This window comes from Ambystoma mexicanum, chromosome 3p, assembly GCF_040938575.1.
Source record: "Ambystoma mexicanum isolate Mex_15411 chromosome 3p, UKY_AmexF1_1, whole genome shotgun sequence".
NCBI lineage: Eukaryota > Metazoa > Chordata > Amphibia > Caudata > Ambystomatidae > Ambystoma > Ambystoma mexicanum.
In genome coordinates this window covers 876,411,403-876,433,982 of record NC_090925.1, presented here as the reverse complement: position 1 = coordinate 876,433,982, position 22,580 = coordinate 876,411,403, and the positions used below count along the sequence as shown (strand labels likewise).

General features: G+C 47.4%; 2 protein-coding genes across 11 annotated transcripts in view; one reads left to right on the top strand and one right to left on the bottom strand.

Annotated features, from left to right (window-relative positions):
• LOC138581047 (structure-specific endonuclease subunit slx1-like) overlaps nucleotides 1-1,398 on the bottom strand; it is a 353,913-nt gene extending 352,515 nt beyond the window's left edge. For 2 of the 10 annotated variants that reach the window (XM_069652074.1, XM_069652075.1), the window contains exon 1: nucleotides 625-734. In XM_069652074.1, the coding sequence (XP_069508175.1) occupies nucleotides 625-718 (94 nt within the window). In that variant the 5' untranslated portion in view covers nucleotides 719-734. Of the gene's footprint in view, nucleotides 1-252; nucleotides 361-624; nucleotides 735-1,374 lie in introns of those variants that run through there. The other 8 variants (XM_069652076.1, XM_069652083.1, XM_069652079.1 and 5 more) reach the window with 6 other exon arrangements.
• LOC138581048 (bolA-like protein 2) lies at nucleotides 339-20,600 on the top strand. The gene is made up of 3 exons (XM_069652086.1): nucleotides 339-484; nucleotides 18,682-18,779; nucleotides 20,033-20,600. The coding sequence occupies exons 1-3, from the start codon at nucleotides 368-370 to the stop codon at nucleotides 20,130-20,132; spliced, it is 315 nt and encodes a 104-aa protein (XP_069508187.1). The 5' UTR covers nucleotides 339-367; the 3' UTR covers nucleotides 20,133-20,600.
• The last annotated feature ends 1,980 nt before the right edge of the window (nucleotides 20,601-22,580 follow it).

Sequence of the window (22,580 nt, the reverse complement as noted above, 5' to 3'; positions counted from 1 at the left end):
GTCCGCGCCGCGTGGCGCGTAAGACCGCTTCTTGCCACATAACTCGCCACCCCTGTCCCAACAGCCTTGCCACTATCGCCCCCTCCTGACGTGCATTCTGCCACCCTCGCTGGCCTCGTGACATGTTTTTTTCATTATTCCTTGCAGAGTACAGTCCAACCCACGCCTAAGCTATGCCGCCAATATCGGGCAGCACGCGCTTCTAGCTCTCCCTTTCGTTCTTTTCAATGCACCATGTACAGCGCCTTATACCTTCACCACCAAAGCACTGGACCCCGCTCCATACCTGCCTAAAGCTCCGGGGTTTTACGCTCTTCTCCGTGCACCCACGTGATCCTACGACGAGTGCCCGCAGTACCCAGGTCACATGACAAACGGTGTGACGCTCAATCTTTTTTGCTGCAGTAAAATGGCGGCGATTGTAAGTCTAAGCGCAGAGAGCCTGAAGGAGAAATTGACACGGGAACTGGATGCGGAGCACGTGGTATGGGAAAACTGGGACACTCATGGCATGTTCTCAGGAATGGGGGAGCAGAAAGGCGGTAGGAGTTCTTTGCTCATGTAATTGAGGTCCTGCTGAGGAGTTCGCTTTGCAGTTTTAGCACCCATAACACCCTGCCTTACCTCCGGATTTCCACGCTCTTCTCCGGCCGTCCTCAATTGGACTCGTCATACGGAAGAACAATAAGCGATTACTTTCCACTATCTCTGCTGCCATCTAGCGATCTTCTAAGGGAAGCACAGTGTTTTATATCCGTGTAAGAAAGCATTTATTGAGGCGAGCAGTAGGTGATGTGTGAGGGCATGGACTGGAAGCCTGGCTGAATGATCTACTGTCATAAACTTAAGCGTTTTATAGATTATTGGGGTAAGGAGAGCTGGAGATGTAGACCGGTACGATTTGGCAATGTTATTTGGCACGTTTTGTGTGTAACGTGTACACGCTCGTGCAGTGTACATGAGCATTTACATCAGGACTACGCTGATCATAATAAAAGCGCTTTCCCATTTCGGAATCTGCACAGAGTAGATTTCCAGAAAATCCAAGTTAACTGCCTGGCTGCAAAGAAGCTGAACGCGGCAAAATGAGGCCCTGGGAGTGCAGTGCTGCCTCTGAATGACCGCTGTGCATAACCCCAATATCCCTATCCAATGACGACTTCTAATCCCCTCTCACAAATCATGGTGTGGGCGTGGTTTCCGTCGATTTAGATCTCAGGGTTTTTCATTTTGGAATGTAGGCCGGTATGCTCTCCACCCGTTCCTTCCATGTTTTATGTGTTCTTGTTAACTGTAAAGCGCCTTGGATTAAGGCGCTATTAAACAATAAATACAAAATACAAATATGTTTTCGTTTATAAAGCTTAAACTTACCTCGGAAGCAAGCATGGGGCGGACTCAGTGGCAGTTAAACAGTCTGGCAATCGACCAATGTGCCATCAGCAACTCTACGCTGTTTTCTTGCAAGTGTGTGTGAACGGCTGCATGTTATGTGTATTTTACTATGCCCTGCATACCTGCCTACGTTTGAGCAACAAAAACCCTGAGTTGTATGCCCCGCCCATAGCCACACAAGACTCTGCCCAGGGCTCCACCTCATGCCCCGCCAACATGTAAGAAAGGCAAACTAAGTTGTAGCTGCCATTAGAAACAGGTTTGCACTTTATAGTGGAATGCAATAAATGTGTATTTTTTTTTTTTATCAGAAAACCTATTTCTATTATAATCTATCCACCACACAGCTGCCTCCCCTATATCAAGTTATTTGCCTATGTTACACTAAATTCATTCCTCCGGACACTTAAACTATATTAATTGTGTGATGGCTATCTGCACAAAACTGCACCAAATGAAACTGCCCTATGCCCTGTTGGGGGAGATCTTTCCTGTGGGATACCAGAGGTCTGGGGGTCCGCCTGACTCTCAAGGACCCCTACACCCTTCCCCAGAATAGACGCAGGACTCGGTCAACAGCAAGTTTTAAATAAAACGAACTGGCATCAATACAAAACAATGAGAAATCTCCAGTACATCTCAGCTCTCCATGGCGTGCAGTACAATTTTATACAATTCTGGCGTCATCACCTGGGCCCTTAACCAATCCTCTGATAGGTTTTTCGGGGATCAAGAGTACTGTTACTGTAGGGGTTATTCTACTGGCCTCGCATGTCAGGTGGCTGGCCTGTCCCGTCCCCAAGAACTATCTATTACATTGTTGCAGAGTAATTGACTTACCATTGGTTCGTACCCTTTGGCATCCACCCCTGGCTTTCTAAGCTGTAATTGGTTAGAATTGATCTCCCCAGGGCTGACACGCGATTAGGTTCTCAGCCCTCTGTGCACCTCTTCAAGGTGATGTGAACGATTGTCTGCGTTGTAACTTGGGTTTACCACCTTTTGCCTATGAGAATGTGCTCCTTACGTTGCAACACTTGCCGTCTGCGTCTGACTTGCTGGGAACGGTCCTGCTTTCCCACCACGGGTGACTGTCCATTGTCTTTTGTCTTGTTTGACTTTACTACGTGCTTGGGGACCACAACATGGAGCTCGTCAGCTTGCATTTATGAGGATTTATTCAGTTTCTCTGCAGCTGGTCTCTCTGTCTGGAGATTGAAATGTGTCGGTGTATCTCTGACTTTGGAGGTCAGCCGGCTTCGTGCTCTGTGCTGCCTGAATCTGCTCTCTTCTTCTCAGGCTCTGTGGTTTTAGGCCTTTTGTAATTTTCTTTAGACATATAATAAGTGCTTGACATTACAACATAAGTAAAAGAAGGAGCATCGACAGAATTGAATACAGTGCATCTTAATTGATACTTTTGTTCTTCAGTGGTTGAGAAATAGTCAGTATTGGGCAGCGACGTACACATCAGGGGTATTGCATTTAGAGGGGGATTGTTACTCGGGTGCTGAGTTCTCGCTATCACTTTCATATATTTGTGCCGATAGCAGGTAGCTGCGGAATGGGGGCCATATCTCAATGGGTTTGCAGTTAACGGGTTGTAGTGAGGACCAGCAGTCCTCCACATCTGACGCGAACGCCACTGTGCCACGATTGGGCAGGTGGGACGTAGCCATAATAGTCACACACACAGGATTGCTAATAGCATTCAACAACTAGCTAGTTTGTCAAAAAAGCTGTGTTGGAATTGGTGGAAAAAGCAGCTTAGTGGAGTGGGTTCGAATGTGCAACCAAGCATTTCCGTCATGACATCACAAACCCTGTTCCAGTCTTGGGCAGCTCCAAAGCATGTCATGGTAGCCCTCCCCACCAGTATGGCATCTGGGACCGCGGGCAGAGCGAGTGCGTAAGAAGAGGTGCAGTCTAGCCAGGATGTAGTGAAATCTTTGAAATACTTTAAATGGTATTAGTCGAAATCTGTAGTTGAAGGATACTGCATGGGTTCGTAAACACATTGATTCCCAGATGTCGTCAGTGATGTTTGTTTCTAGATCTCTTGCCCAGGCCTCCCGAAGCTTCACCACAGGTTTTCTGCCTCGTTCCTGCAACAGATCATATAGAATGGCCACAGGCCCCGTGTCAAGGTGCCTCATAATGGTGCCTAGCTTCTTGACTGAGTCTGGCGTATTGCAGTCAGCGCTGCATTCATGTACCCATCGATGGCCCACTGTCGCATTGCTGTTTGGATTATTTTAGGGAATGGCGGGAAGACGTTCCACAACGGCAGGTCCCGATGGTATGGATCGGGGTTATTTACCATCCTCCATATCTTGGCCCAGGCTAACTCGGTCGTGGCCACTGAGTCGTTAACTTGGGGATCTTTCCACTTTCGTGGTAATATCAATGAGCGGATATTGTGCGTGCCAGCTGCGTGGTGTTCTATTTTCAAGTGTGGGTGTCTTGAGTTTTCATAGAACCAGTAGGCTGCATAGTATACCTGTACAGCAACTCAGTATTTTTCAAGTCTGGGGCGGACAGACCGCTGTGTGCATCAGGTTTTGTCAAGGTATCCCATTTTAGCCAAACCACGCCAGCATGCCACATGAAACCATTCATCGCTGTTTTTAGTGCATCAAAGAATATTGCACCTGGACACAATGGTCTGTTTAAAAATAATATAGTAGTTGGGGAGGGTGATCATTTTGAGGAGTGGCACTCGGCCCACTATTGGAAGTGATAGTTTCGCCCAAGGTTTGCATCTTAGTCGTTAGCTGGTTTAGGTGTACTCCATAATTGCGGGTATAGAGGGGGGGATTTGTGTTGTCACAATGACCCCTAAATATTTAATTTCTAGTGGAGACCAGACGTAGCCTATGTAGGGTGGGGCGGTAGTCACATCAGTGAGTGGAAAAAGTTCGGATTTGGCGCTGTTAACGTGTAACCTAGATAGGGTTGCAAAGGCGAGGACATCTTGCTTGATTGATGTGAGGTGTTTTTCTGGGTCGTGTATGAATAATAATGCATCGTCTGCGTATAGTGAAATCATTTCCAGTTCACCTGTTAATCAGATCCCTTTTTGCACATCAGCTGCAAAGAGTTTCATCACTATGGCGAAGAGAAGGGGGCGACAGTAGGCATCCCTGCCGCGTTCCGCTCCATATTTCAATAGGGTCCGAGAGAACTCCATTTACATTTACCCTGGTAGTGTGTATAGCAGTTGTACCCATGATATGAATCCAGACCCAGTTTCATTTCCTTAGCACTCCCCAGATAAATTACCAGGATACGGAGTCAAAAGCTTTATGTATGTCCAGAGCTGCAGCCACAGCTTGCGCCTTTTGGGTCAATCGGTGCCAAAATAACAAAAAGCCATCTCAGATTGAGCGCTGTGGATCGGCCAGGGACAAAAACAGATTGGTCTGGGTGAATGATATGCTCCATGTAGGGGGCTAATCGTAGTGCCAGCACTTTAGCATTCTGGAGTTTTATCAGGTTTAAGGAAAACGGTAATCACTGCTTCTCGTAGGGGTTTGGGGGTGGGGGGAGTGTGCCGAGGTACAGGATTCTTCCCAAAGAACAGTTAGTTTGAGGATAAGACGTGCTTTGAAGTGTTTGAAGAACTCCATCATAAGGCCGCCGGGGCCAGGGGCTTTGCTGGATGGGAGTGCTTCGATGACTCAGGATATTTCTTCAGGGCTGATGGGGCAGCCAAGGCTTTTTCACCTCGTCAGATGGTACCGATAGTGGGTACATCTAGAAATGTCTTTGTCTAGGACGGTTGCTGTGTCTTAGTTGGTGTATTGCGCAGAGTAAAATGTTCGAAATACCCAGCTCACCTCTGCTGTGGTATGTACCGATTACTGTCGTATCTTGTACGAACGGAATATGGTGCTTGCCTTTTGCCTGTTATACTATCCTAGCTAGTCACCTGCCAGGGCGCTCGCCCTCGCCATATTTTCTCGCTAGGTTTGGGTATCTAGGAATTTCAGTTTGAACTTGTCGAGTTCAGTTTTTATATCTCCCATGGTGGCTTTTCCGGGCACAATCGCATATGCTGTTCTAGTTGGCGTAGCTGTGTTTCACTAGTGGGTATATCCCTTCGTATTATTTTGCGTATTTCTGATTCTGTTGCTAGAGCAATGCCGCGTATGTACGCCTTGAAGGCTTGCCAAAGGGTTGCCAAAGGGTTGCTTGTCTGTCAATGGAGTCAGTATTTATCACAAAGTATTGTCGATTCGCTTCTCCATTTCAGTGGCAAATACTGGATCCAGCAATGATTGTGGCTTCTGTCCCTTCTTGTTTTCAGCGTTTCACCAATGGTTGTCAGTGTAATCTGGGAGTGGTCTGAGAATATTCTAGGGAGTATGTCTGTTTCATTAAGACCACTTACAAGTGCGTCCGATATCGATATGTCTATTCGGGAATGGAATCATGTACTGTAGAAGAGTAGGTGTATTGATGCGCCGAGGGGTTAGGCAGCCGCCAGGTGTTCGTCATCTCTATTTCACCCAGGCCTCTACGTATTGTCAGGGCAGCTTTGTTCAGCTGCCGGTTCTTGGAACCTGACCTGTCAAGGTCCAAGTCAATTATAGTTTTGAAATCTCCACCTCAAAGGACGGGTATTAGTGGGTAAAGTGCCAGGAAATATATTAAAATTCAGCATTGCCGATATTGGGCCCGTACACATTTAACAGAATTATTTCCTGGTCTAAGAGTACGGCACGTGTCTCACGGCTTCCGCTTTTATTCCTTTGTGGATGATACGCAGATCGTGGTTCGCCTAGATCTATCTCGCTCTGAGACTGCAGCCCGGCTCAGGAGATGCCTACAGGACCTGGGCGTGTGGATGGCCAATAATTCTTTAAAACTCAATGGCAGCAAAACAGAGGTCCTTGTGTTTGGAACGACTAGTCCTCTCACTTATTGGACTCCTGATTTTTGGCCTGCTCCGTTTGGCCCTTTCCCTTCTCCAACCCTTGTAGTAAGAAATCTGGGGGTAACATTTTCTTCCTCTTTGGCTATGTATGAGCAGGTGGGCGCTGTCTGCAAATCTGGCCACTTTAAATTGGGCACCCTGCGGAAGGGTCTCCCTTTTTATTCCTGGTCCTTTTCATGCCCCGGTGGTAGCAGCGCTGGTTTTAGTATGGCGGGTTATTGTAATTCACTGTACTTCGCAATAAACTGCATTCAAATGCTCCAGAATGCCGCGGCCAGAGCAGTCCTGCGCCCGCCGGCTCGCACTTGCATGTCACCGCTCCTGAAACAACTGCACTGGTTTCGGATTGAAAAGCGAGTATTGTTCAAATCTGTGTGTCTGGTATATTGTGCTTTTTATAAGCTGGGTGCCGAATATCTCCAAGAGAAATGTGTCGTTTATGTCCCCGCTCGCCCTCTTCGGTCTCAGGCTGCCCTACTTCTATCAGTCCCCTGTGTTAGACGAATTAGGACTGGTGGCCGCGCTTTTTCTGTGGCAGCTGCTATTGCATGGAACAAACTGCCCTGGGCACTGCGTGCGACCACTAACCATTTGGCTTTCCGGCGGGCCCTCAAGACCCTTCTTTTCTGATGATCCCTTCTCTGACATGCTTGTTCCAGTCCACCTGCCTCTGCTTAGCGCCAAGATGCCTTAGGGCGTATGTGCGCTCTATAAGACTAGATAACATAACACGTAGCAGCACATATCGCCCCAGTGGGTTTCAGTGTGCTTTTATGTGTGTAGTATATGGATTTATGGATGAGGGTCATAACACCTCTGCATTGAGTTGGGTATGAATTGTAATAGCGTTGTGGGCCCCAGCTTTTTGCGAATCTCACTGCCCATGGCCAATGCATGGGTTTCCTACGGGAACAGGATACGTGCTTTGTGTCGCTCAGCATAAAATTGAAGTCCGCGTTTTCGTCGGATTCCCAACCCCTGTACATTCCAACTCATGAAATGTATCGGTTCAGTTCCCAATAGATTGGTTTGTCATAGATGCTGAATTCCATCGTATTCGATATTGGGATTATCGGCAAAGCCACGACCTAGTGGCGTCGCTTGCTATCCACACATGTCAAGAAAATGTTTCCTAACTGTCCCACAACTTCCATTCCCCTATCCCGCTCCAAATTGGAGGAATGAAGAACCCCACGTTATACTGAGGTCTTTCCTATCATCTATCTCCCTCTCTACTTGTGGTGTTCCCCAGGGGTCTGACCTCTCGCTCTGGCTTTTTAACCAATAGCTGGCAACTCTCGCCCACTGCATTGCCATTTTCTACTCACACTTAACTAATTTTCGGCCACCTCTTCTCCCATCTCTGATTGCCTTACTGCCATTCAAGATTGGTGTTCCGCCAGTGATCTTTGTCTGTCTGAATGCCAGCAAGACGGAGATCCTCCTCACTGGCACACCTTCATCCTTTCCCCTCACTCTCTGGCCGGCCTCCTTTTGGCTCTCCTCCTACCCCCACCTGCAAGGCTAAAACCTCAGGGTCATCTTTGATTCCACACTTTCCTTCTCTGCTCACATCTGATGTCTATAAAACGTCCTACTGCATCTCGTCAGAGGTACTCTGCCTTTCTTCTCCTTCCCCAGAAGCTCATGGTCTTCCAAGATCTGGTTCTCTCTAGGCTGGACTATTGTAACAGCCTCTTTCTAAATCTACCTGCCTCTACTCTCTGCAACTAATCAGGACTGCAAGCCCTGGGATTGTATCTTTCCAGCTCTGAAATCTCTCCATTGGCTCACAGTGGATGCAAGGATTACATTCAAAACCCTCTGCATTGTTCACAAAGCTTTCTGGGGCCTAGGTCCACAATACCTTCAGCTATCACTCTGAAAATATCTCCACTCTTGAGCTCTTCGCTCCTCTACCTCCAACTCCCTCGGGGTCAGTCGTTTTTCAAAGAAACAAGCTGGGGGTAGATCTGTCTTCGGCTGGGGCCTCCCTCTGGAACAGCCTCCCTGCCACTCTAAAACTTGAGGAGAACCATCTCTGGCTCCGGAAGCACCTCAAGACCTTCCTCTTTGCTTCTGCCTTGGGCCCCCCCCTCCCCTGCTGGTCTGGTCTCTTGGCACCGTGCACCTGGCCACCCTCTGTTCTCTGGGCCCAGGTTCCTGCTCACCTTGCCACCCTCCCACAGTTTCCGGGCCACCCCTTGCACTGGGGTCTGTATCTGTATCCATACAGTCCCCGCCCCTTCTTTCTTCCTGCACGTATCTGACCTACCCGGTTGCCGCCTTAAACTCAGCACTTGCCACTTGCTGGCTGCACTACCGCTTTTGTTGCTTTTATTATTTGTTTTCTTATTATTTATTCTGTTCACCTTTTTCTCTGCACTTTCCCACTTCTCCCCCCTTCCTTGCACTTTTCCCCTCCCCCTCTCCCATGCACTTGCACATGCTGAATGTCACTGGGATTAACTTAGTAAGATAGTTATTTTGTTCTCCCCTGTTCCCGTCCCTTGCCTTGTGCTCTGAAACAGTTTTGTATGAGCGCGACAGAAATAAAATATCAATACCAATAAGCAGTCCCAAACATCCCAACAGCATTTGCATCTTTGCATGGGGGCTGTTGGCCAACTACAGCCTGGCATTGGCGGAGCTAACTTTGTTTATTTATATGGCGCACCGGACCAGAAGGTATGAGGGCGCAAGCAATACAAGAATATTCTCAACTTAGTTACAATACTGTACATTATTTACATTATTATACATAGTGAGTAGATGTAGAAACAGTTACAAGGATACAAAGTGACATTGCAACATAGTTACAAGTTGATCAAGTGTGTGGTAGTTGTGGGGTGTCATTATTGGCTGTCATTATTGGTCTTTGTTCTTAAGCCACTGCAGGTAGTTACGCCTAAATTGGTGGTAGGTTTGAGGTGCTCTGACGGAGGGGGGTAGTGTGTTCCAGTGTTGGGCTGCTTTTACCTGGAAGCTGTTGCCGCCCATTTTCGTGCGCTTGAATCTGGGAACAGCGAGCAGGTTAGCGTTACTATTTCTGGTGTGTCTGTTGGGCGTGTATCTGGTTATTCTGTCTGAGAGATAACGGGGAGCTGCGTTGTTAAGGCATTTGTGGGTGAGGGAGGCTACCTTAAGCAGAATTTTGTCCGAGGTAGTGAGCCAGTTGTGGGTTCTCCTAGTATTCGAGATGTGTTCTCTTTTAGGGAAGCTAAGCGCTGCTCTAAGGGCATTGTTCTGTAGGATCTGGATTTTATTGGTGATCTGTTTGTTGGCGCCTACATAGAGGGAGTTACAATAGTCCAGTTTAGATAGTATGAGAGCTCTGGCTAGAGTAATGCAATTTTGGGTGGAGAGGAAGGGTTTGGCAGAGCGTATAAGTTTGCATGTGTAGGCTGTAGTGGATGCCATGGAGCTGACCTGTTTATGGAAGGAGAGGGTGGAATCGAGATAGATGCCAAGGGTTTTTACTTCCTTAGCTACCTTTTATAGGGTTGCCGTCAATGGTGAAGCTGGAGTAGTTGAGGTCCAGTTTGTTTTAGGTTCGTGGCTGAACCCAGGATGATGAGTTCGGTCTTGTCATCGTTCAGGCATAGACTATGGGAGGCCATCCATGCCTGGATGATGTACACCTTGTTCACCAAGGCCAAATCCGTGTTATAATCTCTCCTCAACGGGATGAGGATTTGGGTATCATCAGCATAGTTAGTGTAGGTGATACCCAAACCGTCGAGATCATCAAACAGGGGCTTAGTGAACACGTTGTACAGTGTGGGGGAGACGCAAGACCCCTGAGGGACCCCGCATGTGATGGGAATGGGGTCAGCGGAGGCCGTGGTGGAGAAGACACGCATGGAACTGTTGCTTAGGAATGATGTGATCCAGCCTATAGCTTCTTGGGAAAAGTGGGCCGCCGAGCCTAAGTGGCTGCATAGGATTTTGTGATCAACAAGATCAAAGACTGCCGAGAGGTCTAAGAGGAGCAATAAGGCAGTTTTCCCATTATCTCAGAGTGTCAATTTGGGCCTTGAGGTCGATGAGTGCGGTTTCTGTGCCGTGTAGGGGTCTAAATCCTGATTGCCGGACTCCTAGAAGGTGGTTTTGTTCAAGGAATTTCTGAATTTGAAGGTAGGCTGTCTTGTCAAGGATTTTTAGTAGGAAGGGGAAGGTGGTGATGGGTCTGTAGTTAGTGGGTATGGCTGGGTCGAGTGTGGTTTTTTTTAGTAGGGGGAGGACCCAGGATTCTTTGAGGTTGTTGGGGATGGTACCAGAAGAGAAGGAGGCGTTGATGAGTTTGGTGATAAATGGAGATGGGTCTCTAGCTGCGTCTTTGATGATTTGAGGTGGGCATAGGTCACCTTAGCAGTTGGAGGGTTTGAGGCCGAGTATGATTTTTTTCCACTTCTAGCATGGAGACTTTGGAGAAACTGAAGCGAGTGGGGGGCTTGGGGGAAGGGTGTTGAGGGAAGGTGCGTGTGGGGGTGTTAGGTTTGGCCTTGGATAGGGTCTCTTTCTTGTTGTTAATTTTGACTTGGAGGCTTGCAACTTTATTGGAAAGGGCATTTTGGATGCTGGTGCACCATTGTTTGTCTTTCTTGCAGGTGTCTGGGAACGGGATGGGAGTTTCCAGCTCTTTAAGGATGGTGAACAATTCTTTAGTGCTGGATTTGGCATGCAGTATTCTCAGATTGTAGGATTCTTGTTTGGCGAGGAGGATTTTTTTTTTTGTAGGTAGAGACTATTTTGTTGAGGATCAGCTTGTTGCTGTCAGTGGGATTTTGTCTCCAAATTTGTTCCTTTTTACGTTTCTCTAGTCTGAGGGATTTTAGTTGGGCCGTGAACCAAGTATTCAGGTGTTTTATTGGCTTGGGTTTTCTCAGCTTTAATGGTGCGATGGCATCTAGGGCTAGGCGCATGCTGTTGTTGTAACTTTCAACCAGATGGTGGGAGTTGGAGTTAGCAGGGAGTTGGTTCAGTGTAGGTAGAATGAGAGGGATGAGTTTTTCCGCAGTTATGTTTTTCTTGCTTCTAGTCGGGATGGCTGAGGCTAGGGAGATGTTAGCGATGGGGCTGGCCGCTACGAGTGAGGAGAGGAGGGGGTGGGGTGGTCAGACCAAGGTTGCGGGGTGATGGCAGTGATGGAGATCGTGCAGTTGTGGTCTGCTATTGAAACAAGAGTTCTCCCTTTGTTATGAGTGGGGGTGGACACTCTTTGGGTGAAGCCTAGTTCTGATAGTGAGTGATTGATGGCTGATGCTTGGGCGTCTTTAGGGTCATTGTGGCCAAGGTTAAAGTCTCCTAGGAGGAGGCATTGAGAGGTATTTTTTAAGTTGTTAGAGAGGATGGAGTGAAGGTCTTCCTCAAAGGAGCCTAGAGGTCTTGGGGGTCTGTACAGTAGGTGGATGGTGATGTTTTGGGAGTTGGTGGTGGGGAGTTTGACTGTGAGCAGTTCACAAGATGAGTAGTGATCGGTATTGTCAGGTTTAAGGTTGAGGTGGGTTTTGGCGATTATAGCGAGGCCACCGCCTCTACAATCAATTCTATCTGCTCAGAGGATGGAGAAGTTCTCAGGGATGGCTAGCGCAAGGGCTGGGCCAGCTGCTGCATGAAGCCAGGTCTCCGAGATGGCTAAGAAGTCTAGTTCTTCCATTAGGATGAGGCCTGCTATGTCTGTCGCGTGGGCTACTAAAGATCTCGCATTTATTAAAGCCCCCTCTTATGTGAGTAGCGGTATGTTTGCTCGTGGTAGGTGTAGAGGTTGATGATCGAGACTTATGTTTGGTAGTAGTCTTAGTTTGGGTAGGCTTGGGCAGGTTGGTGCCTTTGTTGGACGGGATGGTCCGGATGTAAGGCTGGGGCCAATTAGATGGTTTGGTGTGGGTGGAATCCCTAGCTCTGGGCTCGTATATTTTGGGGAGTCTGGCACATAGTTTGGAGTTTCTGGCAGAGAGGTTGCACGGTATAGAGGTACATGGTGGGTGGCAGGGTGGTAACCATACTGGTCAGGGGGGGCTGAGAAGACTAGTTGCGTGGATGAGGTGGAAGATGACTCTCAGCAGTGCTGAGTATATACCTGGTAGGTACATTTTAGTGGGAGGAGGTGCGAACAGTGGGCATGTGTTTAATATCAGCTGGTTCCTGAGTTGTTAGGGTTTGCCTTACCTAGGATCAGAATCAGGTAGACAGCTAAAGCACATTAAATTGTAGTACAGCAGTGGGCAGGCTACTGGTGGCAGTCGTGGTGGGGCGCATTGGTTAGCAACAGGTAGTACACCCTAGATTAGAAATTCTGCGATATGGCAAGAACAGTGGCAGACTTCCAAGAATTAAGTAACCTTGATTTGAATATCCACAATAATGCAAAAAACAGTAGTAGTTGGCAATGGCAGACTTCCTAGAATCGAATATCCACAATAATGCAAAAAACAGTAGTAGTTGGCAATGGCAGACTTCGAAGAATTAAGTAACCTAGATTCGAATAACCACAATAATGCAAAAAACAGCGTTGGTTAACAGTGGCAGGCTTTCAGGAATTAGGCACGATTGGCAGTCATTAGTGGTGGCAGACAGGCCTTAGAGTGAGTAGGTACATGCATCTAGGTATGATTTGGCGGAGTGTGGTGGCATGTATAGGGGTGCCTATAGTGCTGTCTGATCTAAGCATATAGTACTGTGCAGGTTGGCAGAGCACGTTAGCAAGGCAATTTCGGATAATGTAAACTATGTCTTTGTAGTCTAAGATGGATGGCAGTAATATGCGAGTAAGACAGTATTATAGGGGCCAATTGAGGTCTTTTCTGCTAGTACGGGATTCCAGTGGGGTATCCCATGGACGTGCTTTCTGCACTGAGAGTCTCCACGCAGAGATGGGATATGTTATGGAGGTCGTAATAGTGTTGAGGGCCACAATGTGAGGGGGAGAGGAGTGGCGCCTGACGGCAGTGATTTAGCTGGGTTGGCTGGTATGGCAATGGGGCGTGGGGTGGCAGTGTTGGAAAAACGTGAGCGATGCGGCGAGGCACCTGGGCGAGTTACGTTAGGGATGGTGATTGGCGTGGGAACAGGGCTCGTATTCAGGTGTGTGGCTACGAGGGAGAGGCGTATCGTGCTGCTGGGGCAGGCATGGCCTGAGATGGAAGACTTAATAAAATAGTAAAAAGCAGCGATCGTCACTGTAAGTGACAGGACGGTATGAGCATCGTTAGATGGTAGAAAAAGTATGTGAGCAGCGTGGAGAACTTGTGGGCGCAGAGCGGCAATGCTGGGTATCCAGGGAGGTGCGCTGATTGGGATCAGTAGTAAAAGTTACCTTGGATCCATCGTGTGTGAGCCAGGGGGACTGGCAGACCGCAGACACGGCTAGAACAGGCTCGGAACAGTCGATGGCCTTGTGTTCCTGGGCCTTGGACTGAGTGGGCCGGCTTCGCCTGCCGGCGTCCCATGGAGGATAAGGCAGATCGGGTAGCCAATCGGCTGGTGCGAGAGGCTGATGTGGGCCTGGTTTAGGCAGGGGAGGCTGCAGCTCCAAAACTGTCGGCCATCTTTGAAGATTTCAGTGCCTCGTGTGCCTTAATGGAGGTGATGGCACTAGAATAGCGTTTTCTGGCGCAAGTTGCCGCAGATAGCCTGAAAACCACCACAAAGAAAACCTATCTTTGTGTGCAGATTCGTGGGTTAAAAAGGCGATTTTTGGGAGAAGTGGCGCTGGACAAGCAGTGCTTACCGTATTTCGTCGGGTGCTCTGGGGGACTTCCTGTGAAGGTCCACTGCTCCTGCAGGGATCGGTCCTGCTTGGAGGAGCTCCTGCTCCTAGGAAGGGTTGTGGTGACTGCGGTCTTCTAAAACTGGTTACGGGTGCATATTTTCCAAGTGTATAATACCAAACTTGCGCACAGTGACAGACATCACGAAGTAGACGGGCGCAGTAACACAGACGACTGTCATTTCCATCAGCGTCTTGTTTAGGATCTGTAGCGAAAAGGGCTCATGGGAGCTGGAGGGTGTCGGGTCAGGTCACTCGGGGAAGTGTTTGTCTACGCCACATAGTCCAAAATCCAAGCACGGCAATAGTTACAGATGCCAAGGAATTTTTGCATGTCTTTTATAGTATGCAGCGTACCCGTGGCACGCACTGCTGCTGCTCTGTCTGGTATTATCCTTTTGCCATCCTTTGAAATGAGCTGACCTAAGTAGAGCACTTCTGCTGAACTGTACTGCAACTTACTTTTGTCTACTTTGTATCCCTGGTGGGCCAATAATGTCAACAAAGTGATAGAATCTTTCCTGCATCTCTCTTCTCCTTCACTACATACTAGGAGATTGTCCACGTATTGTATTATGGTGCTCTGTACTTCAATGTTACCATGGTCGTCATGTAGTTTTCTATTGAATATGCTTGGGCTTTCACAGTATCCCTGCGGCAATCTGCGGTGTTCGTATCGCCTCCCCCCCCCCCCCTTTTGTGAAGGCTTTGAGGTATTGCGAATCAGGATCGAGGGGCACTGAGAAAAAGGCATGTTTTCAAGTCCACTACTGTAAAGTGGGTTGCCTCTTTTGGGATGCTGCACAGGATGGATGCCGAATTGGGGGCAAGCGGGAACTCCTTTTGCACTAAATCATTAAGTTGGCGGAGATCCTGGATCAAACGCCACACCCCTCTTGTTGCCTTTTTAATAGAATAAATTGCTGTGTTACATGGGGAGTTGGAGTGGACAATGATACCCTGCTTTAGTAATGCATGTATAGTATTTTGTATTCCTTCCTCTGCTTCTCTGGACAAGGGGTACTGCTTTACTCTTGAGAGGACAGCACCTGGCTTCAATTTTATTTTCACTGGGGTCACTTCTTCTCTGAGTAACCCTACATCATTGGGGTTCGTGGTCCTCAAATATTGCAGCACATGTTGTATGTCTGCGTCACAAAAAGATGGTGGTGCACTGACAGCGGCCATGAGGGGGTTTGCCAACTCCCTTTTTCTGGATCATATCCTCACAAGGCATACAAATCTCCAATATGATCTCCCTTCATTGTCAGTACAGATCTTCAACTGTTAACTCTCTCAATGGAATGCTTGGATCAATACAGTCCTCCACTCGCACCCGTGTGTATCTATGCCTATTGCTACAATGCGTTTAGCTGATATTTGCACTTCCTGTAAATTGAGTGAAATTACTGTCCCAGGCATTATCTCAGGTGTGGCCACAGGGCGAAAAGAAATCAAAAGGTACTTTACACTCTTTTCGTGTCAACTTTGGGTACTGCTCGAGCCAATACTTGTATCTTATACACAAACATGTCAGAGTTTGTGGGTATTCCTCGCACTGATGTCTCATTTGTTAGTGTCTGTATCGATAGCATTGCTTGAAGGGTACACATCCCCGGGGTGGAACACACTATTCCTCTCTCAGTAAATGCAATTCTCATGTTCAGCTTGCTCAACAAATCCCGACCCAAATCATTGATGGGGGGACTCCTCATGGTATAATGGGCTTGCTCATACTGTTTTACCCCCTATTCTGTCATCCAAATCTTCTGTGTATTGAACCGTGACCACCGCCCCAGAGAATCCTTGCGTCTCGAGATTTTTGCCAGATAGCAGAAAATTGCTTTCATGCAAACATGATTTTTTCCGCCCGAGTCCACCATAAAGATGAAGTACTTGTTTCCTATCTCCACCCCCACCAGTGGTTCCTCATCTGGTCGTAAGGTAGTTGATAGTACGGGGCACGCAAGTGTTCTCTGTGGCTTTCCTAGTTGGGGTGGGTGTCTGTGCCTGGGCAGGTGAAGAGGTTATCACTGAGCACAAACGTTCCCTGAAACAGACAGTGCACCATTAACACAAGTGGTGAATCAATGTGCATGTGTCTGTGCGCGCCACTTGAGTTTGCTGAGATGGACGGTTTTGCATGCAATGTGGGGGGTGTCTGAACGTGATCTACCCTGGTCGGGGCTGTCCGTCACTTTCATTATTTCCTATGGGTAGGCCATAAGGGCTAACCAGGTGCGGGTGTCCGTACTGGTGTTCATTTTTGTATCTCAGATTATTGTGGTAATTCCCCATGGGCATACTCCGGCACTCCCTTGCAAAGTGACCCAACTTTCCACATGACCAACACTGCCCCGGAGCACCTTGGCCCTTGTCCGCCATATCCTCCTCCTCCTCACCGCTGTCCACTGTACCACCTCTTCCTCTGGCGGGTCTTCCTTGCCACTGGGGTCCCATGTACCGTTCCTCTCCACCCCACTGTTCCTGTCCATTGTCTGCTCAGGCTGCGTCCATTCTCGCTTGTATCGCTACAGACGCCTCCCTTTCTTCTCCTTGCTGGTCTGGTGCGGTGTTGCAGCCACTGCCGCGACCTTCACTAACTTGCTCTGTACCAACTTCGCCTCCTCAGCTAACCTCCTCTGTGCAGTTTCTTATTCCCCTCTTTGATCCTCCTGCAATGGTGTACTATGATGCTTTGTTTTTCTGGCCAGCCCTTGGCTTCTATCCCAGCTATTTCATCAAGAGCCTTCTGTACCTCCTTCGGGAGGCCTCTTTTGATAAAGAAGTACAATAGGGAGGTGGATTGGTCCCAAGACGCGCCCGGCTCTGCCCGCCACATCTCCTGCACGCGAAGAATGAACTGCGCAGCATCTTCCATGTCCCCCCCATAGTGCATTGTATTATATCTCGGAAGGTTCTTCACAGTGCATTCCATATTTGTGCTCGCACATTGCTAAAGGATGTGCCATCATGCGCGTCATTCCCCAGGGAGACTCCCGGGAACCCTTCACCCACACTGAGTCTGCTTGATCACCTACTGCAGTTACTGAGAGACTCTTAATATCTTCAGTTGCTAACGGGACCCCTGCTGTATTCTTTTCAAACGCATAGATACATTTCCCCGTGCCCCCAGAAAGTGGTGGGAGAGCCTTGAAGAGATTGTTTATATCCATTAGTGCCCAGGGTACATAATTGGGCCCTCCCGCTCCTTTATGAACGAGGGGCATTTGTAATTTCAATCTCACTTTTTCATAATTTACCTTCACTGCTTTCCTTTTTGATAATGTTATCCTCCCTAGCCTGTTCCGTAGTCTTCCCTCCCATCCTACTTCCTCTGTTACTAGTGGAGTGGCCCAAAGTACTTGCGGGAGCGGTGTTCCTCTAGCAGCCCCCGCCCCCTTCATCTGCATCAAAATCACTCCAACCTTCCTCATCCCTCAAATGTCTAGTATCGTACAAAATAAGTGACTTAAGTTTGCTTAGAGCCCTCCTTTACTTCACAAATCTCCTCATCGTGCATGAAGTCTGGTTCAAGTTAATTACCTTTGCATCCTCCTGCCCAAAAGCCCCATGTCTATCTCGGTCTCCTCCCCAGAATCGTCATGGCTCTCCCCCTAATAGCTGTTTTTGTAGTGTTCCCAAAAAGTAACCTTACTATCCATGGAGCCCTTATTAATTTCGATAAAGATTTTTGTGGCTTAGTACCTTCCAGGATTTCCTAGATGTGCCTTAAATCTTCACCTCCTGGAACGACCAGTCCCAAGTTTGGACAAAGACAAGTAGTGGGGAATCTTGCATCCTTTAGCCAGGTAAAAAGTGATCTAAGTCTATGAGTGCCCTCCACACGGATGAATCTATAATTCAACGAGGAGAAAGAGCCATGGGCTTGGAGACGAGTGGGATGGAAGTAAGTATCAACACGTCTGTGATCAGCCCCAAGTGCACAACAAGAGTTTGTGCCTAGTTAGTCATGGACTCGTAAAAAATAAAATGTTAAACTATGGCGACTGTGATCTGCCAAGTGTACAGTCTGCTTAATAGCTCTCACTGTCCTACCTATGATCTCACCAATCCAAACCTCATTTTAGAACTGGGGGGGAGCTTGGGGAAATAGATGTGAAGGAGGTGACTCCCTCGTTAAAAAAAAAAACAGCTTTCGGTGAAACTAGTATCTGGCAATGGGCCTTTGCTGCTCACCCGTCCACATCCACATGGACTTCTTCATGGAGTGAGATACACTTTGCTACAGGTGAAGTGTAGATTGCACTCGGTCCTCTCTGAAAAGTAGTATATCAAACATCTACAAGACTTGTATTCTTGTACTCTGGAGCCTAATGTTTACTGTCGGAGAAGAGACATTTGCTCTGACTAGATAGATTTTTCAGACAGGCTAAATCATAAACTGAGGCTGTTGGACCTTCACGTGAGGTACTAAGGTAAGACAGAACCTTGGGAAGGGACATGGAATTGGGGCAGAGGTGAGGAATACCTGAGGTGAAGATGGAAGGTAAAAACTGGCAGATATTCTGGGGTGCAGGATTGGCTAACAGTACTTGTGCTTTCTCTTTTGCAGGAGGTGGATGACACATCTGCTAACCGATGCGCGACCAGTTTTAAAGTCTTGGTGGTATCGTCCAAGTTCGAAGGCAAGCCTCTCCTACAGAGACACAGGTGGGCCTGGGGAAAATGTTGGGGCAGAATTTGCATCTAGGGGTGCAACTGGCTGAGGTGCTGAACAGTTACCTAAGGAGTCCCACATGGTTTACGGGAGAATGAGATAGGTGGTGCCGGACCCTATTCTACAGAAGAGATGCATGTGGATGATGGGCACTGCAGAGGATGGGCTGAGGGGAAAGGGCCTGGAGTATCAAATACCCTTTAGGTACATGTGGGCTGGTGTGTGCTGCTGTGGGCTAGGGGCCCGGACATGCAGATTGCTGCAATGGTCTACATACAGGGTCTGATTGCCAATTTGTACTATGTGCTACAGGCATGCAGGTCACGTTTCACTGGATAGCATAAATTGGGGAAATTGAGAAACCGCTGCTGTGAAAGGTGTGATGTGAGAGCCTGTAGAGCTAGGCAATGTATCCATGCCACCCCAGTCCCCTACTTTAGGTACAAGTGGTGGGATTGGATCGATTGTGTTGGGGCTGATGGGTTAAAATGAGTCTGGATGCAAGGCTATACCAGGGTGCACAGGCAAGGAGAGGAGCTGGAGAAGCTCTGCATAGGCACACGTGAGCCCTCTAATGGTGGTCCCCGCAGTACCTATCCACTTACCAGTGGAGATTAATGCTGCTGCATACTTTGGTCAGTATAAAGTGAGCATGTTCAGGTGCGGAAAGCCTTAGTCACGAAGTTCATTTTATTGTAAATAGCTCTTAGCTGTTACATGAGAAACAAAAACACTCTCCCAAAGATACATCAATGAAAAGAAACAAATATGTGAAGATAAATGATACATGTATATCAATAAAGCAGATTGACAACCAACTCCCTTCAAAAAGATATATAGCTGTAATTTCTCTGCTCCACCACGCCACCCTAACCCTAATGCAATTGGCAACACCAAAGATATAGTGTTGAGCCCAGATTTTATTCCATCCCTTCCACCGTCCATTGGTGTAGAAGATTCTCAAAGCTAGGCACACCGTTGCTGGTTGGTTTGGCTTTCCTCAGTCTAGCTGTGTACAGCTCTCTATCATTCTACTTTAGATGGCTACGATCGGAATGAGCTGCTGGTGTCCAGTCTAGCTGTGCTATTTTACATTGTTTTATTGATTACATAGTTATCTACCATTTAACTAATTTAAACAATCTGCTAGGAGTGATACATTGCAATAATTATTTGTATTTTATATGCCCCTCCACCCTAACCACTTAGATTTATTTCTATTTCCCCTTCTCCCTCCCATGCCCAGGTTGGTGAACAGCTGCCTTTCAGAGGAGATGAAGGACATTCACGCTTTTGAGCAGAAAACGCTGACTCCACAACAATGGGAAAAGGAAAAACAAAAATGAGCATTTTTGTATGGACTGCCGCCTGCCGCTTCACCTCTATGCCTGCCTCTTCTTGTACCTCTGATTCATGTTTGAGGGACTGTTCAGACCCTTCCATTTAGCGGGAAGGGGACTAGCCTGCCATTTATGTGACCATCTACCTCGGATTATTATTTTAGCTGTTATGATGGGTGAAATGTAACAACAATTCCATATTTCCCGCCAACTGTTCTCCAACCTCCCCATTGGACTGTCTACCAAGGATGGCTGCCCGCCATCAAATGAGACCCAATGGCAGGGAGATGCTTTGGGACGGGTTGCTGATTATAATGTAAACTTTAAATGGACGTTTTACTATTTTCTTTTCTAGACTTCTATCACCAACACCTGCTCAGGGGTGAACTGGGCCCCTTATCACAGGACATTAAATGAACATAATCGTTTTGTGTACAGCTTGTTTGTGGAATAAATGGCTCAGGAGGCATTGCACATCTTTTGTGAACCAATTCATTCTTGACCTGGTAGAAAATAATTTTTAGTGAGCCTCCATTGGAGCGGCAAGTAGTGATCTTTTAGTATTTAGAAGACCGTCGTACACCGCTTTTCACCTTTTGAGCTGCGCTCAAGATTTACTCCTGCACCCCTGTAAGTCGTTATTTCCTTCTTGATCACAATTGAGGCATTGCTTTTATTGCCACAAGATGAGCATTCCAAAAATGCAAAATCCTATAAACCTTGCCTTAGGATGTCTGCACATTGTGGACTGACCATGTGCACAGCCATCCCTTAATCCTGAGACCGAAATTAAATTCTTCATAGGGTCAGGCTTCCAGAGAACTACAATGTGATCGATGTCGGTCTTTTTATGCTCACTCTAAATCCAGAGGCTGTATAAATCAGTAAATGTATGCTTCAGTGGGAAAAACGTTTTATTTTTAGGGTAAGTGTTGTGAAAAATGAAGTGAGCACCAAGCCCAGTGTGCATCATGTACTTAATTATGCACGTATTATCACTGCCATTTAAGAATAAAGATCTGTGGGTTTGTGGTCATTTTTATGTTCCCAAAATGTTCTTTGATTATACAATCCAAGCATGCTGGGACTCACTGCTACTCTGTCTCTTCTATGTCCCCTTCCGATTACTCTTGGCAGTAGTTTACACTGTACAAAACTGTCCATCTTGGAATGATAACCTGGTTGTGTGTCAGACATACACATGGCAGGTTTTGTTCGACTTTCTACAACTTTTCTTAATGAGTTGCACCCCCGCCTCCTCCTTTTCTATCCCCCTTTTTATCTAAGTTGCCTTTTTTCATATTTCATTACTTACGTTTTCATAACAACATTATATATGTATGCTTGTTATGGAAAGTTCTCAAAGAACGGTTATGGGAAATTTGGATATTCTGACTGCAAGCCTGATAGCGTTCAAACAGAAAATAAGGTATACAGTTATTCTAGGTTTTGATACTGTGCTTTGCCCAGTGTAAGGTACTCTTGGTGGCAACAGTAAAGATGGAAGCAAGTGATCAGTTCAAGTGTTTTTTTGACTGACTATGCAGGTGGGAAAAACACCTAATCTAAATCCAAGATGGGAGCAAGCGTCGACTATCAAATGAAAAATAAGGTAGTACTTGGGGCGTCTTGTCAAATCAGAAGGCCCTATACTAAAATACTTATTGCCAAACCATACAACTTCATACAAAAGCGTGTGGGATAGGATTCATAAGAAAGTGTGTGCACAAAACACTTAGATTACAGGATGCAGTAGCCGGGGTCTCCTTTCCCCACGTTTTGAGCAGGGGACACGGTGAGGCCTCTGAGCAAAGCCCACTTCTCGAGCTTCCCCAGCACGAGATGACAGTTCCGATCTTAGCTTATCAGGAGCTTCCATGGCCAAGTCTCTTTTCTCTCAGTCTCTTGCCTTCCAGGGTTGGAAAAATAATAAAAGTTGCTTTCTAATTGTATTTGGGGTGTTTGATTCCTCACCCTGGGTCTCCCTCTGCCGGGCTCAGACCCCTCTCGAAGGTTAGCCTCCCTCAGTCGGGTTCACAATGGCTTTTTAATTCCACGTACCACTGGCAGATAGTTTTTACCCCTCGATTTCCCCCTCTGCCGGGCTCAGACCCTGTTCGACTACTAACCTCTGTTCAGTACACTTGTACCTTTTTGAAATCCAAGTCTTAATGTCTTTTTAAACAACTATCTGTTGGCATCCCTCTGTCGGGTTCACTCTTGTCAAACCTACATGGATTAATATTTCCTCCAGTGCCGGGGAGGGGGGGGACGACAATCCTCTTACCTTGGTCTTTCTTCATCTCCTATCTGCTGAGTGCCAAGGGGCACAATCCACTTCCCCTGGTCTTTATGGCCTCCCTCGATTGGACTTGCGACTTTCTTTTGTGATCTCCCTCTGCCGGGTTCGGACCCTCGTCTACAGGTGTCTGCCAATCTCCCTCAGTTGGGTTC

What these genes read in the sequence shown, in the direction of transcription:
- LOC138581048 (XM_069652086.1), top strand. Translation starts at nt 368, where the DNA reads ATGACAAACGGTGTGACGCTCAATCTTTTTTGCTGCAGTAAAATGGCG. An exon ending in AACTGGATGCGGAGCACGTG is followed by an intron (nt 485 to 18,681) that starts GTATGGGAAAAC and finishes TCTCTTTTGCAG; the next exon opens with GAGGTGGATGACACATCTGC. An exon ending in CCTCTCCTACAGAGACACAG is followed by an intron (nt 18,780 to 20,032) that starts GTGGGCCTGGGG and finishes TCCCATGCCCAG; the next exon opens with GTTGGTGAACAGCTGCCTTT.